Genomic DNA, 16,676 nt, shown 5'->3' with positions numbered 1-16,676 from the left:
AATTTTCTGAAATAGACCCCCCACCCCCCTGCCCCCCATTTAAAAAATCCTGGAATCGCCCCTGACGTTAGCGTGCAGATCAGACAAGCCATTCACGTGACTGGAGGTTTCTGTGATTTTCCCTTCACGTGCTGTAAGGTTACCGACTGCTGAGAGAGAGAGACAAATCAGATACAGAGATAAACTTCTACTGATCCTGGAACATCCCTTTGTTTATGATTAACAATTAACACATTACTTTTCTTTATCTGAAGCAATATAAGTCATGTATAAAAGTCTTACAGGAAACTTGCAGGATATTCTTATAATATGACCTCTTATAAATCAAAAGCTCAAGGAAAAGTTGATTTCTCAATTCATGACCCCTTTAATTATGATTAACAATTAACTTGAATTACTTGTTTTACTGAAGCAATATAAATCAAGTACAAAAGACAGTAAATCAGGACACTATAAAAGGAGCATGAGAGGTGTAGGGATGACAGAGCAAGAGCTGGAAACAAACATCAGTGAAGAATGAAGGCTTTAGTATGTATACTGCTGCTGTTGGAAACCTTTGTATTTGTCATTCAGCAGCAGGTAAATGGAGGACTCAATGAGAATGAGATCAGTCAACAGATCAGCTCTGAGGACGGAAGACAGAATCCACCTCAAACAGACACTTTGAGAGCTGAAGCTTCAACTGACAGACAACAATACTGTGATCTGGGCATTCCTGACATCCATGCAGTACTGAGAGAACTGACCGCCACCGTTACAGAGCAGAAAGCAAACATCAGAGAACTGACCGCCACGTTCACAGAGCAGAAAGAAAACATCAGAGAACTGACCGCCACCGTTACAGAGCAGAAAGAAATTAACAGAGCTTTAGAGATGCAACTGAGAGATGAGATGAACAAGAAAAATGAAGGTACTTCACCAAAACGTTCACTCTTTTATCAATGATCCTCAAAGTAAAACAACAATGCAATACATTTTATAGTGTAAATGTTAGTGTAAAGTTGAGTGTATACTGTGTAAACTGTTTAGTCTGTCTATTACAATTAGTAGTATAAATGTCAATTAACAGAATCTTTATTCCTTCACAGAAATGTCAAATCTTACTCTGAGTCAAGTGGAGGAGTTGAGAAAGGAAAATAGAGGTGAAAGTGTGCCTGAATGATGTTAAATTCAGTGTATTCATTCTCAGTGTAATAGAGTAATATATCACAATATTGCTTATCGTTAGCCTCATAGCATAATTGCCTAAGTCATTTTTTGGCCAAATTGTGATATCTACCTATTGAAATATGATCTGGCCAATTATGCTATGAGGCTAACGTTATGTTTTTCATTAACAGACAGAGAAATAGCTTTTTCAGCTGGACTGATGCAATCTGGCAGTGGATATGTTGGACCTTTTACCACTGAAATCACACTAACCTACAAGAAAGTCTTCACAAACATAGGGAACGCCTACAACCCAGTTACAGGTAATTATCTATGAAATGGAGTCAAAATCTTCTGCTCCGTTCAGACCTCTCTGCAGTTGTGTAATGTGTTTAAGAGAATTAAATGATCTGCCATTTTTCAAAACTATTACACAGTGTGTTTGGTAATTGAACAATCATACAGGAAATGGCTGATTCTGTATCTTTTGTTATTTGATTCAGGTATTTTCACAGCCCCACTGAAAGGAGCGTACATGTTCAGAATCACAGTATTTGGTCATGGTGGAACTACAGCAATTGTATCCATTTATAAAAATGGAGAGCATGTGGTTGTAGCTCAGGATGCGGTAAACTCCTCTAATGGAGTTGTGTTGATCCTGGAGGTTGGAGATGTTGTCTATGTGAGGCTTTGGTCTGGCAGGAGGATATATGATAACCAGAATAATCTCAACACTTTCAGTGGTTTCCTACTGTTTCCCTTAAGAGAACAAGAGCTTTGCAGAGTGTGATTCCAATAATTCTGAACCTTCAGTGTATGAATTAAGATGAAGCTCATGAAGAATCATTAACAAATGAACCTGTATTAAAAAGGACTAATGTGTGTTTGAAATTTGCAATAGATTACTGTATAAGAGTCTGAGTCTATAAATGTAACTTTATATAAAGTTTCAGCACTGAGACAGACAGGATCCAAGAATCTCACATGTGACTCAAAAATGTTTTTGTTAAAGTAGTAAAAATACCTTTTTAAGTGTAGTTTGTTAGTGATCCTTGATCACTTTATCCTACAGAAATAAAAAAAGAGAATAAAGAGACATCTTGACATTTCTTTTTCCTCATATTTTTATGAATATTTCCCCAACAATGCTTGCTTTACTTTCGTTGTGCAAAAGTATTTTTTCTGTTTGTATATTCTAGTCCTTTTTTAATCTCCCACCATGTGACTATTTTTTCCAACATCAGCAAATCATTTGGGATACTCCTCCACAATACACTGAACGACACTGTGACACAAAGCTCTGGTAGGGTTAGGATCATGATGTAACATCTGATCCACAACTGCCCAGTGACTGAGCTGTTGTCTAAAAAAAACAATTGAATTGAGGAAGAGGGACAGCATATTGTCTTAAATTGTGAAAGATTCCTTTGCCATATCTCTAATTGTTTTGACAGATTAACCCTAATTATGGGACATTTACAATGTAACAATTAGTTGAAAAAAAAAATTCTTATTTTCTAAAGTTGTAGTCAGATTGAATTTTACCTTCATTTTTAAATGCTTTAAGTAACTTTCTGCAATGGATTGGTCTTAAAGGGGTGGTAGATTATGATTTCACTTTTTTAACTTTAGTTAGTGTGTAATGTTGCTGTTTGAGCTTAAACAATGTTTGCACAGTAATGATGCTCTAAGTTCAATGCAAAGGGAGATATTTTCTTTTACAGAATTCACTGTTTGAGTACTAAAACTAAAACGACTGGTAGGGACTACAACAAGCTTCAACAGGGTACAACAGGGTCAATTCAACTGGATTTGCACATAGATTAACATGACGGCACATGCTAGTCGATGAGTTGAATCAACTCCACAGCAACTACATACATTTATTCACTAGCCATTCCAAAATGTCCAGTTTCATTCTAAAAGTTGTAACTTCTTCCTGAGTCTCTCCATCAGTGTCTGACTGAAACACTTTAACCCTCTGGAGTCTGAGGCTGATTTGGGGCTTGGAGAAGTTTTGACATGCCCTGACATTTGTGCTTTTTTCAGTTGTTCATAAACATATTAATGACAAAAGTGTCATTACACTGTATTCAGCACAAACTAGGCTACCATAATATGTGAGGAATATGTATGTACATGTTTGTATTTTTTAAGGAATAATGTTTATGCGTGGTTATTGAAAAAACAAAAAACTTAAGTCACTGAAATAAGGCCAAAAAAAGTATATTAAATCTGTGTTCACAAGACTTCTGGGTATTGGAGGTTGTAGACTAGAGTTTTTGCTTCAAAATTATGTAAAAATTATAATGCCTACGTGTTCATATAAAACAATATATTGATTTAGTTTTTGTAAGACACTTTTTGTCAAGAAACACAGTATGCGTGGAGGCGTGAATCATCATGAATAATGGGTCATTTACACCTGAGAAGACAAAAGAATCACATAATGACCTGAAATGACTTGCATATTAATGAGGCCTTTCAGTCAGGTAGGCTGTGAAAAAACCCTCTGTAGTCATGTCTCAGCTCAATTTAAAATAATGGTATTCTATTATATTCTTTAAAATATCATGTATTTCTGTGATGCAAAGTGTCTGAACAATTATGTAACCTCTATGGCATTTCATATAGGCTTTTAGCTTAAAAGCATGCACATTTGGAGACATATTGATGGTTTCTTATATGTTTATGTCAATTTTCTATATTGAGGAGTAATATTTATTCAATATTTATTATCATCACTATGAGTGCTTGATACTGTGTTTTCAGTTCATACTTGCAGCCGGAGGACGCTCTGTACACCTTTAGTCCACAAATTATTCTAAAGAAGAAGAGGACATTTCAGGAATGGTGTTTTCAATTCATACTTGCAGCCGGAGGGCGCTCTCTGTACACCTTTAGGCCACAAATTCATATAAAGAAGAAAAGGAACCAGGAACTAATGGCATGTCTTCTAGAGATCGCTAACCATGGCTTTAACATCCAGATAAACACTTTTCAAGACAATAAATACACGATTGAGACAATGTATACAAGTATTGCCTCTGAATTTGCGTCTGAATAGCGCTGGCTCCGTGGGCGTGGCCGCATTAGCGGATAATGAGCTGAATCACAGACTTCTGACATGGCTCTCTTTTCATACAGATTACATAAACACAGAATGTTTGTTTTCGATTTGAATTGCATGATTTAAAACCTGACATTTCAAGGTTTTTTTAGACATAAGTGTCATTTTTTTTGTCATTAGTATTCATAAGTTACAGTTCATTTTCTGAGAACTATCAGATTGGACATCGTGCAGAGGGAGACGAGAGATCACGCATCATGTTAGTTTTCTTTATTTTACAAAAAGCACAACATTGTGTTTTTACTCTGAGTGTACACAAATAAAAGAAGACATTCTATGGTTTCAATTGATATATTACTTATGTCTCTATGACAAGAAATGACGGAGTATTTTAAGTCTGTTTTGCTGCAATGTGAAAAAAATCCTGCAAAATGCGCCGGCGCGTTTTCAGACCTCAGGGAGTTAAGGCTGAAAACCATTACTGACAATCATCATTTTGGCTGCGTGAGATTCTTCAGCTTTGTTGTTGTTGAGCAACTGATGGAAGTAGGGCTCGCTGCAGCCTACGGTGGATATCCAACTATGCCCACATCCAAGTGTAACATCAGAAACCACGCCTGTGATGGGAAATTTTAGCGAAGATGTCCTCCCCAACATCATCTCTCCTGATCAGAGTTTATAAAGAAGCATCAGTCATTTTTTTATTGTCCGCCGTTTGCTTAATGTGGTATATTCTCAGCATCAGGCCATTCCAGAATGTGTTTCTTTGGACACTGAGAAGGCGTTTGACAGGGTGGAGTGGGAGTACCTTTTTTTCCCTTCCAGCACTTCTTGCAACTAAATTACAATTAATCTCTTATACTCCGGTTGATTGCCCAGTGGTGAAACACATGTTGAGGATTTGGACCCAATTCAGGAAATAATTTGAATACTTCTCTTCTTAGCCCTGTTGCTCATAATCTTTTTTTTTTTCACCTTCAATGCAGAGTTGTTCCGACAAGGGTATAAAACGTTTCAAGGATTTATTTATTGATAATTACATTAACCCTTTAGAACCTAAAGCTAAAGCTAAAATAGCCCGTTTTTTTACATATGTGTTTTTTATTATAATTCTTGAAAATTATATGTATTATATATTATATGTTAAATTATTGACATTAATTATATCTGCATATGTTGGTTCTGTTCTGTTTAACCTAAGGAGGTTATTGCCGCTCTCACTGCTCTTATCTATGCTAGGCTGCATGGATGCACAGGGAGTTCTTGCCCAGAACAGAATCATACCGCCAATACAAACTCTATGCAGTTATCGGTAACACTTTATAATAACTCGCCCTATGAAGCATTAGTTAAGCACTAGTAAATATTCAATTCATCATTTATAAAACATTAAAGGTGCCCAAGAATGCTTTTTCACAAGATGTAATATAAGTCTAAGGTGTCTCCTGAATGTGTCTGTGAAGTTTCAGCTCAAAATACCCCATAGATTTTTTTAAATTAATTTTTTTAACTGCCTATTTTGGGGCATCATTAACAATGCACTGATTTACACTCGGCACCGCCCCCTTAAAACGCGTGCTCCCTGCCACACGAGCTCTCGACTATATTACAGCGCATTTACAAAGTTCACACAGCTAATATAAACCTCAAATGGATCTTTACAAGATGTTCGTCATGCATGCTGTATGCATGCTTCGAATTATGTGAGTAAAGTATTTATTTGGATGTTAAAGTTTTATTCTGAGTGAATTTGAGGCTGTCCTCCGTGGCTAACGGCTAATGCTACACTGTTGGAGAGATTTATAAAGAATGAAGTTGTGTTTATGAATTGTACAGACTGCAAGTGTTTAAAAAATGAAAATAGCGACGGCTCTTGTCTCCGTGAATACAGTAAGAAACAATGGTAACTTTAACCACATTTAACAGTACATTAGCAACATGCTAACGAAACATTTAGAAAAGACAATTTACAAATATCAGTAAAAATATCATGCTATCATGGATTATGTCAGTTATTATTGCTCCATCTGCCATTTTACGTAACAGTCGGTGTTGAGATTCGCCTGTTCTTCGGAGGTCGTTTAAACAAATGAGATTTATATAAGAAGGAGGAAACAATGGGGTTTGAGACTCACTGTATGTCTTTTCCATGTACTGAACTCTTGTTATTTAACTATGCCGAGGTAAATTCAATTTTTGAATCTAGGGCACCTTTAATAGACATTAGTAAGCCATTTATAAATACAGCTATAAATGCTTTGTTCTTGATTTATAAGCATATCTATAATGAGTTTAATAATTGTATTTTCATACTTTATTAATGATCAATCTATCATTTCTAAATTATGTATTACATTATTCACAAACCAGTTATTTATGAGTTGTCAGTGGTTCATAAGATCATTTAGGAAGTGTAAGTAAATGATTAATAAAATATTTAAACGTACATTTATGAATCTTATTATTTAGACATATAGTATTAGTTACTTAGTGTGTTAATAAATGCTGTATTAACACAAATTCCTAGTGTCAAAACTACCTCAGTATTAACTTGAAAACATTAGAGGACAGCATTGCAGAAGATCACTGAACCTTACAATCTCATTTATAAAAGCTTTACAAAGCATAAATAGTCCTCACTTTAGTTGAGCTCACAAAAATAGTTAACTGACCACTTCTAAATGTTTTATAATTACCTGAATTAATCATTAATTGCAGTACGAATATGTGTTAATAAAGCATTTAAGTAACTATTATTATGTCTAAATAATAAGATGTATAAATGAATGTTTAAATAGTTTATTAATCATTTACTTAAACTTCCTAAATGATCTTATGAACCACTGACAACTCCTAAATAACTGGTTTGTAAATAACGTAATACTTAATTTAGAAATGATAAATTGATTATTAATAAAGTATGAATATACAATTATTAAACACATTATAGATATACTTATAAATCAAGAATAAAGCATTTATAACTGTATTTATAAACTTAATACTAAGCTTACTAATGTCTATTAATGCTTTATAAGTGATGAATTAACTATTTACTAATGCTTCATAGTGTGCAATTATTATAAAGTGTTACCCAATTATCAATCATATTTGACGATAGTGGTCCTGACAAGAAGTGGAATAACTCGTGGCCAACGCATGGGATTTTGTTGTTCACAAAGGGTTAGTTCACCCAAAAATGTAATTTCTGTCATTAATTACTCACCCTCATGTCGTTCCACCTATAAGACCTTTGTTCATCTTCAGAACACAAATTAAGATATTTTTTACAAAATCCAGTTTATCTCCCAATAAATTACCCCCAAAAATACCACATTCAAGGTCCAGAGAAGCAGTAAAGACATCATTAAAATCAAAAAAATGAGACTACAGTGGTTGAATCTTAATGTTATTGTCACAGTTCCAGTCATTCTCGGACTCCATTTCCCATAATCCTCCCTGCCTATCACCTGCACTCACTCCACCAATCACTAATCACCACACCCAGCTGCTACGCATTACCTGGACTATATAAGCTGCTCTCTTCCTCACACACATCGCAAGGTCTTATATTACTACGGTTGCATTTCAGAGCGTTTGTCATTGGTTTTGTCTGCCTGTTATTGACCCAGTCTGTTTCCCGTGCACGATTCTCTGCTGCTTGCCCTCTCTCTTGGACTTGTGACTGATATCTGCCTGCCCTGACCTTCTGCCTGTTCTTTGACCACGTATTTGTCTATCCTCTGCCGTACCTGTTTGCCACTGTTTGACCATTGCCTGTTTGACCACGAGATCTGTTCAATAAAGCCTGCACATGGATCCCACGCCGTGTCCCGCCTCGTTACAGTTATGAAGCCATGAGAAAAAAAATGTCTTTATTCAACATTCTTCATTTTTGTTACGCAGTTGGCACATTGAACACAGTTCAGCACTTTCATGTTTACGTCAGAACTTGGCTCATTATTGGCCGGCTCCTGTGCCAGCATCACAAACATGCGTCGTGGTGTTCATGTGAACAGGCAATCAGCCAGTACAAGGCTGGCATTCTGACATAAACACGGAAGCGATTAACTGTGTAGAAGATTGACAGGGAAGAGGAAAAAAATTTGAATTGAAGTCATAATTTTTGTTTTGTTTTTGTGCCATAAAGTATTCTCGTTTCTTCATAACATTAAGGTTGAACCACTGCAGTCATGTTGACAATTTTAACATTGTCTTTACTACTTCTCTGGACCTTGAATGTGATAATTTAGATGCTTTCTATGGGAGATAAAAATCCTCTCAGATTTCATCAAAAATATATTCATTTGTGTTCTGAAGATGAACGAAGGTCTTACGGGTGTGGAAGAACACAAGGGTGAATAATTAATGACAGAAATTTTATTTTTGGGTGAACTAACCCTTTAAGGAATTTCCTTGGCACTTTCTCTCTTTGGCTGCTTGTGTTTAAAAGACTATTTTCTTTTCTTTATGTATTCTTCTCTGTGTTCTGTAAAGATATGCAACAAAGTGCATTATAAAGGTGATTTACAAATAAGATGAAGTTAAATTGTAATATAATTTGTTTTGGATTAAAGCATCTGCCAAAAGTGTAAATGTAAAATTGATTGAACTCTCTGACAGAACCAACCTACAAGTGATTAATAATTAACAAAGATAAAAACTCAGCTCATATTAGGGTACCATAAAACAAGTCAATGTCAACATTATCATTAGTGCATGAGTTCCCATAATCTATGGCATTCTTTTACATGACAAGTTATAAATCAGGTTAATAATTACTTTTAATGTTTTTATACACGTCATTTAAGTTGACAAGTTTTGTGTATTTATTCATATTTACATCTGTTGATACAGGATCTGTTGACACATGTAGAGGAAAAATAACATTGAAAGGGACATTTTGTGGATTCAACTAGTTTACCTCTATTTGCAACATTTGTGGCATGACATCAATCACCACAGAAAAAAACTTGTTCTTTAGTTAAAAAAAAAGTAAGGCACTTACAATGGAAATAAATGGGCCATATTATATAATATTTACAATGGAAGTAAATATTTAAACACAGTTTCAATAGTATAGCCACAAAGCTTAAAAATTATATCTGTAAACATGTGACAATAGCTAATGTATTTAATTTAAATAAAGTCAATCAAACTTGCATACGGACATACGTTTTGAGGTAATCATTCCTTAAAGTAGCACAGCCTGTTTTATTAAGTTAGGTCCAATAAATACTATTAAAATGTGAGATTTCAACTTGAGCCAGACAAGAGTGTCTAGAGGGGTGGCACGGGGATTATGATTGTGCCCCAACCAGACAATGCCCAGTGTCACTGGATCAGAGTGCTGTCAATCGCTGCTTGATTTGTGAAGTGTAAAAAAAAAAAAATCACATTTATGGAAACAAAATAACAAATGTAATATATAAAATATAATATTACAATTCTTTCTGCCAATAACACCTCAGCATACAAGCTTACCACAAGACAGCATGAACAATAAAATGCAAGATGTTTTTAATCTTGTCATGGTTCATGTTCACCATAAAAGCAGAAGAAATGGGATATTGTGTGTCTAATCTAAATCTAAAGGGCTGTAAAACATCTGATTACATCTGTTCATGGTTTCTATCTTAATCCTTGTTGTTTGTGTGCTTGTTTAGTGATTGTACTGTGGAACCGTCTCAAGGAAGTGTAGCAGAAGTTAATGGACAAGGAAGTGTACAAGAGGTTAGTAGTAAACATGGTTTGAACCCATTAGTCTAAATAAATGACCTGTGCATGTTTTTTGATAGCCACAATCCAATGACAGTATCTGTTGTGTGATGCCTTGTATAATATATATGCCTAATATAATATATGTATAATATATATGCCTTGTAGATACAGTTATATGTGTTGATGAAGCCTTATGTTTTAAAATAATGCTCTCAGACTCTGAGGATGACCGTTACAGGTTCGTTTTGTTTATTACACTTTTTTGTTTATTATTTTTTTAGTCATGGAATTTGTATATTTTTACATTCGTGCATAATGATCTCTTATTTGTAGAAAATGCATAGAAGTGTATGCACCTGTGATTAAAATGTACAGTATAGCCTATCTTTCTGACCTAGTGGAGAAATAGTAACTAATAATAGCAATTATTACTCCACTAGGTCTGAAATATATATTGTATGTTTTAATCCCCTGGATCACCCTAAAAAACATGATGATCTTAACTTTATTAATTATTAATTCACTATTAATAGTAAATATGTAAGGTTACATAAAATGTAACAAAGTAGGCTAACTATGTTACCTCAAATGTGTACTTAATGGTTGGATTCCACAACTGATAATATAAAACATGTAAATGACAATACAACATTTACTGTCGGTGTCATAATATTTACTAATGACTTAATTTGAGATTTTCTATTGCGCTTCTGATTTGGGTGTGAGATTCTCCAACTTTGGGTGCGCAAGATGTGATGGATTCAGTTGTCCAGTTGGCATTTTTACCCCAAAATGGCGTCCGTGCTACCAAAGCGCCACCTATTATCATGAAGTGCTTCGAGCGTCTGGTTCTAGCACACCTCAAAGACTGCCTCCCACCCACCCTGGACCCACACCAATTTCCTTACCGTAAAAATAGGAGCACAGAGGATGCAGTATGCACAGTGATGCACTATGTACTCACACACTTGGACAATAGCAACACGTATGTACGGATGTTGTTTGTTGACTTCAGCTCAGCGTTTAACACTGTCTTTCATTCCCTCCAAGCTGTCCACAAAACTTAAAGACCTGGACATTAACACCTCCCTTTGCAACTGGATTATGACCTTTCTGACCAACAGACCTCAGCATGTTAGGTCAGGCCACACCTGCTCCACCACCATCACACTCAACACTGGCGTGCCACAGGGCTGTGTGCTGAGCCCATTCCTCTACTCCCTCTACACCAATGACTGCAAGCCTGTGCATGGATTCAACTCCATCATTAAGTTTGCAGATGACACCACGGTGATTGGCCTCATCAGAGACAACAATGAGACTGCCTACAGGGAGGAGGTACAGCACCTTGCCGCATGGTGCACTGACAATAACCTGCTCCTTAACACCAGCAAGACAAAGGAGCTCATTGTGGATTTCAGGAAGAAAGCACGCATGACCCCATCCACATTAACGGGAGGGTTGTTGAACGTGTCTCCAGCTTCAAGTTCTTGGGAACCACCATCTCGGAGGACTTGTCGTGGACCACAAACATCTCTAGCCTGGTCAAGAAAGCTCACCAATGCCTCTTCTTCCTCAGGACACTGAAGAAGAACCAGCTGTCTTCAGCCATCCTGATGAACTTTTACCGGTGTGCGATCGAGAGCATCCTGACCAGCTGTATCACAGTCTGGTATGGGTACTGCTCAGTTGCTGACCGCAAGGCACTGCAGAGGGTGGTGAAAACTGCCCAACGCATCACAGGGACACCACTTTCTGCTATTGAGGACATACAGAGAAAACACTGTCTACGTCGAGCTTGCAGCATTCTTAAGGACTCCTCTGACCATGGGCTGTTTATCCTCTTGCCCTCTCAAAGGTGATTCAGGAGCCTCCGGACAAGGACCAGCATATTCAGGAACAGCTTTTTCCCTACAGCTGTCTCCTTACTGAACTCTGCCCTCTGACACCCCCCAACACCCCCCCTCCCACACATAGACTCCTCACCTCCTCCTCATCACTACATATGATTTACAAACAAGCAAAAACAACTGTAAACTTGCTATTACTTGCACTACTGTCTGTTCATCCAGAATCCTGAGTAATCCATTTGCACTGAAATATTTTCTATTTTCTATGCACTTTACTGTCCATTGCACTAGTGTAAACAATGTTCTATGTTCATAGTTTCTGCTTATAGTGTACATACACTTATACATAATCCATCTGTGTTCATAGTTCACTTATCTGTATATCATGCTGATAGTATTTAAAACCTGTAAATTATATCCATAATATTGCCTTATTTATATATTTATTGTACATTTGTAAATATTGTGAACACTGTATATTCTGTACTTACTGCTTATTGCACTTCTGGTTAGATGCTAACTGCATTTCGTTGCCTTGTACCTCACATGTGCAATGACAATAAAGTTGAATCTAATCTAATCTAATCTAGTGGGTGTTACCAAAAAAGCATCAGAGTGTCGCCTCTTGGCTTCTGTGCTCTGCCTTACGTAAACCTCACCCCAGACCAAGACGATATGTGTCTGCATCAGGTCAGTAACTAGTAGACATGTGTTCTTCCTATAGTACATAGTCAACCACAATGCCTATTACTGCCATATGTAATGTTGCTGCGAGGCCACAGCGTTAAATGTGACACGTGACACTTGTCGCAAAATCACCACCAGGTGGCACAAAGGGACGGTTTGCAACATTGCATAAGGCTGCTGTGACATTTGTACATTTAAGAACCTGTTGATCATTTTTTATTTAATTTCTTTGTAGTCTACTAGAAATATGAGAACATTGTTAGGTTATTAAGTTATGAACTGAAAAATGAAGAAACAAAAAATAGGCTAAAAAGAAGGCACAATTCAACTACAGAGGAATTAAAACACAGGGACGAAATATCCCAATAAAATGCCCTCATGTTTCAAATAATTAATAAAACACGCTAGTTTATTTTTCCCCCACATTTCAGCATGGAGCTCCATAAACTAGTCTAAACATTTTCAACACGGGCCTTAATAAAATCCTGGGATGGTTAAACTTATTAATTATTGCAGGTTTGAACAGAGAGATCAGTGTCTGTATTCGCTCTGTCTGGGGTGTAATTAAGACGACACAGTGTCAGTACTTAAAAAGTTAATAATATGAATGTGCTTTGGTCCTGTAGTGGCCTAATTGTTAGAGAGTCAGACTTGTAACCCAAAGGTTGCAGGTTCGGATCTCAGTACCAGCAGGAATTGTCGTGGGGGGAGTGACTGTACAGAGCTCTCTTCCACCCATAATACCATGACTGAGGTGAGCACCGAACCTCCAACTGCTCCCTGGGCGCCGCAGCAAAAATTGGATGCCCACTGCTCCGGGTCTGTGTTCACGGTGTGTATGTGTGTTTGTTCTCTGATCACTGTGTGTGTACTTGGATGGGATAAATGCAGAGCACAAATTCAGAGTATGGAACAACATACTTAGCTATATGTCACGTCACAAAATGAAAAGCACTCTTGTGGATGTGATGGTTACTGCTGGAAAAGAGATCTTCTATTCTGGGCATTTCATGGAAAGTTCATTCATTGTCAAGTGGTATAGCGTTGAACAGAAACATCAATGACATAGATTCAAATCCCAAACAAACACTTTTACTGAGATGTGTGTGTCCAACAGTTCTCTAAAACATTTATTTGTTACACCATTTTTTTTTTTGCTTACATTTATAAGCTATAAAATTACCATGAATTTCCATTTTACACCAAACAACAAAAATGATCCAACAGACTGAATTTACATTTGTATAACAAACAACAGTTCTTTAAAATAAATAAATAAATAAAAATAAACTTTATAGGGTTCGTTATCCTGATTTTTGTTTAAACACGATTGGAAGGATCCCAGGATCCCTGTGGAATTTAGGCTAATTATTGGGTTGAAAATGTTGTTCATGGCGAGTGTGACAAAGAATGACGAGTGGGTCTATACTATTCGTTTTGCATGGGAAAAGCTGGTTATAGTAAAACGGAGTAAATCTGATCAAGCAATGCATCTGATTCTGTTTGAATTCTTCAAGAATTCAATGGCCCATTGTCAATTGTTCCTTAAATAAAGCACAGTCCATGAAAAAGTAAACACAATTTTGACATTTACTGTACTGTTTGAATTCATTCTTAACCGCAAATTCTTGCACGAATGCTTACATTTTCTACATGTAGTTATGTGGATGTGATTTTTAAAAAATGTTCTTGATAGTATTTTTTTTATCTCCACATGGCGCAGTTGACTGCTACTCGCGAAAACGAGCTGTGATACATCCACTCCATAACATATGAAAATCTATGGTTATAGCACCACTTAGCAGTTAACAGCAGAAATAAAATGAACCGCGACGATATCCGACAAAAAACGCATTCTGGTTGAGTAGCATCTGAATGTGGAGTAGTGTATCAAATTAGTTAATTTAAATCTTTCATTTAAAGATATGAATAGCTTTTATAAACCGTAGTTCTGTTGTGTTTGTTTCATGTTTGTTCTGAGAATAGACATGACTCTTTTACTCACTTGAATTCCAACATGCAATATTCTAAAACAACATTCAAAAGCCACATTAAAGCAATTCTTAGGTAAAATCAAGCATCTAGGCATGCAGACTGCTTCTACAAACATTTGTGAAAGAATGGGTCGCTCTCAGGAGCTCAGTGAATTCAAGCATGGCATTATGGTGTGGGGTTGTTTTTCAGGGGTTGGGCTTGGCCCCTTAGTTCCAGTGAAAGGAACTCTTAATGCTTCAGCATATCAAGACATTTTGGACAATTTCATGCTCCCAACTTTGTGGGAACAGTTTGGGGATGGCCCCTTCCTGTTCCAACATGACTGTACACCAGTGCACAAAGCAAGGTCAATAAAGACATGGATGAGTGAGTTTGGTGTGGAGTGTAAGGCTTGATTTTCCTGCTAGACAAAAACAGAGATCAAGCATCCTGCAATAAAATAAAAAAACTCATGTGGAAAAAGATCTCAAAGAAGTAGTAAAGGACAACGCCCTGCCCTAACCCCAAAAGGACAACACCTCCCCCACCACACACACAAACACACCTTCCCTTCCCCCTGACTCAAGTCACTGAAAGTTATTCAAAACAAATAATGTAACTTGTGTATCTATTGTTTTTCCCTTTTTATGTTTGGTATAATTTTAAATGTCTCAGTGCGATTGGTAAAATGGTCTCAATTTCACAGCAGTCACTGGTATTATGAAGAAGATTTAAAACTAAGGAAAATTCTGTCCTCTCTTTGGGTGGTGCATTTTGTGAAAACCCACTCCTCTTCCCCCAAAACAGGTGTTGGTGCAGTAAATATTTATAACCCTTTTGTTCTGGTCTGTATATAAGGTAAATTGAAAAGCAGTCAGGGGGGGATTTTCTGTAGCCAGAGACCCCCACACAGTGATGGGCAAGTGTCTTCAAACACTAATCCACCACTGTGTGTTTATGCATTTCAATTGATGTTATGCATTAATTATTTCTGAATTGGCTTCTAATTGTCCAACTATGAAATTGACATTTTTACTTGACAAATAAAATTTTATATTTGATTTAATCTGGATTCTTCTGAAATCATTATGACCAGTAGGTTATTAGAGTCCATATTTACGCAAATCTGCATCAGGATAGATTAAAACTAAAGGCTCATTGAAAGGAGCATGTGGGCACATCATGGGACCTTTTGATTTTTGTCTATCAACTGGCTTAGCAAGTTGCAGTATCGTGACTAAGAAAACTGTGTTTTTGTATGAACAAGCATGTGGCGGTTCAACTCAAATGCATTAGTAAACTCTGCACCCTCTGACTAAGATCAGAACTGGTGAGTTTGTGATCGTGAAAAGAACTTAACGGCCGAAGTGACTTTGTGATATGGCCGAAGTGATATGGGTCCGTAATGAAAGAATAATTGAAAATATGAGATACCCAGATACCCAGAATAATCAAATATCTAAATTAATACATAACAAATGATTAATTTCTAATTGGAAACACAACCTAAGAATAAGAATCATTTGAATTTGGAGTCAGATTAAACGAGTGAAATTAAGTGAACTTCACTGAGGCGCTGAAAAGGCATACACGCGTTAACCTTCACCAAAAGATCCAGGCAAGACAAGATTAAACTTGTAATTACTTGCAAAAGAATTGCCTACAACATTCTAAAATCTGCCAGTTTAATGTGACATGTAAGCTATGTATCGTTTTGTTTTTTGTTTTTTTGTACATCGATTATTTTTCCAGTCACAGACAAGCGCTAAAGCGCTGAATCCGGTGGTGGCTAGAATCCAGTGCTGACTAGAACCACACAGCGGAGGAATAGAAAGTTGACAAACCATTAAAAAAAGTTTTGACTTAAGAACCACTTATATTTTCAAATATTTTCAATAAATCATGTTCCCATTCATTCCGGTAGCGAATTTTAAAATTAATTAAACTAAGTTATATTTATAAGGTAAAACTTTTACATTTTTTTGGCATTAACTAATGCCAATGCCTAATGCCAAAATGTTGTCTTTGTTCACCAAGTAATTTACTGGTCAGGCATTATTGTTAATTCGTAAGACTGTAAGGAGAAAATGACAGTTTGATGGATAATTTAAATATATTCTGTAATCACATTCAGATAAAGTATTAATTCCGCCATCACATCTGAGCCCGAAGCGCTGCTTGGATAGTTTCAAGATAGATAATTAATAATAGGCTACAATAATTTA

The 16,676-nt window shown here is 36.4% G+C and overlaps 1 protein-coding gene across 2 annotated transcripts in view; it reads left to right on the top strand.

Moving 5' to 3' along the window:
• The first annotated feature begins 466 nt into the window (after positions 1-466).
• Positions 467-16,676, top strand: part of LOC125252765 (heavy metal-binding protein HIP-like) — a 40,701-nt gene continuing 24,491 nt past the window's right edge. Inside the window, exons 1-4 of one of the 2 annotated variants that reach the window (XM_048166329.1) lie at positions 468-910; positions 1,089-1,142; positions 1,341-1,472; positions 1,653-2,221. In XM_048166329.1, coding sequence (XP_048022286.1) covers positions 517-910; positions 1,089-1,142; positions 1,341-1,472; positions 1,653-1,939 — 867 coding nt within the window. In that variant the 5' untranslated portion in view covers positions 468-516 and the 3' untranslated portion in view covers positions 1,940-2,221. Of the gene's footprint in view, positions 911-1,088; positions 1,143-1,340; positions 1,473-1,652; positions 2,222-16,676 lie in introns of those variants that run through there. The other variant, XM_048166330.1, reaches the window with a different exon arrangement.

This window comes from Megalobrama amblycephala, linkage group LG18 (assembly GCF_018812025.1).
Source record: "Megalobrama amblycephala isolate DHTTF-2021 linkage group LG18, ASM1881202v1, whole genome shotgun sequence".
In the NCBI taxonomy this organism is placed as follows: Eukaryota; Metazoa; Chordata; class Actinopteri; order Cypriniformes; family Xenocyprididae; genus Megalobrama; species Megalobrama amblycephala.
Note: the sequence above shows the minus strand (reverse complement) of the source record. Positions and strands in the feature narration are given on the sequence as shown.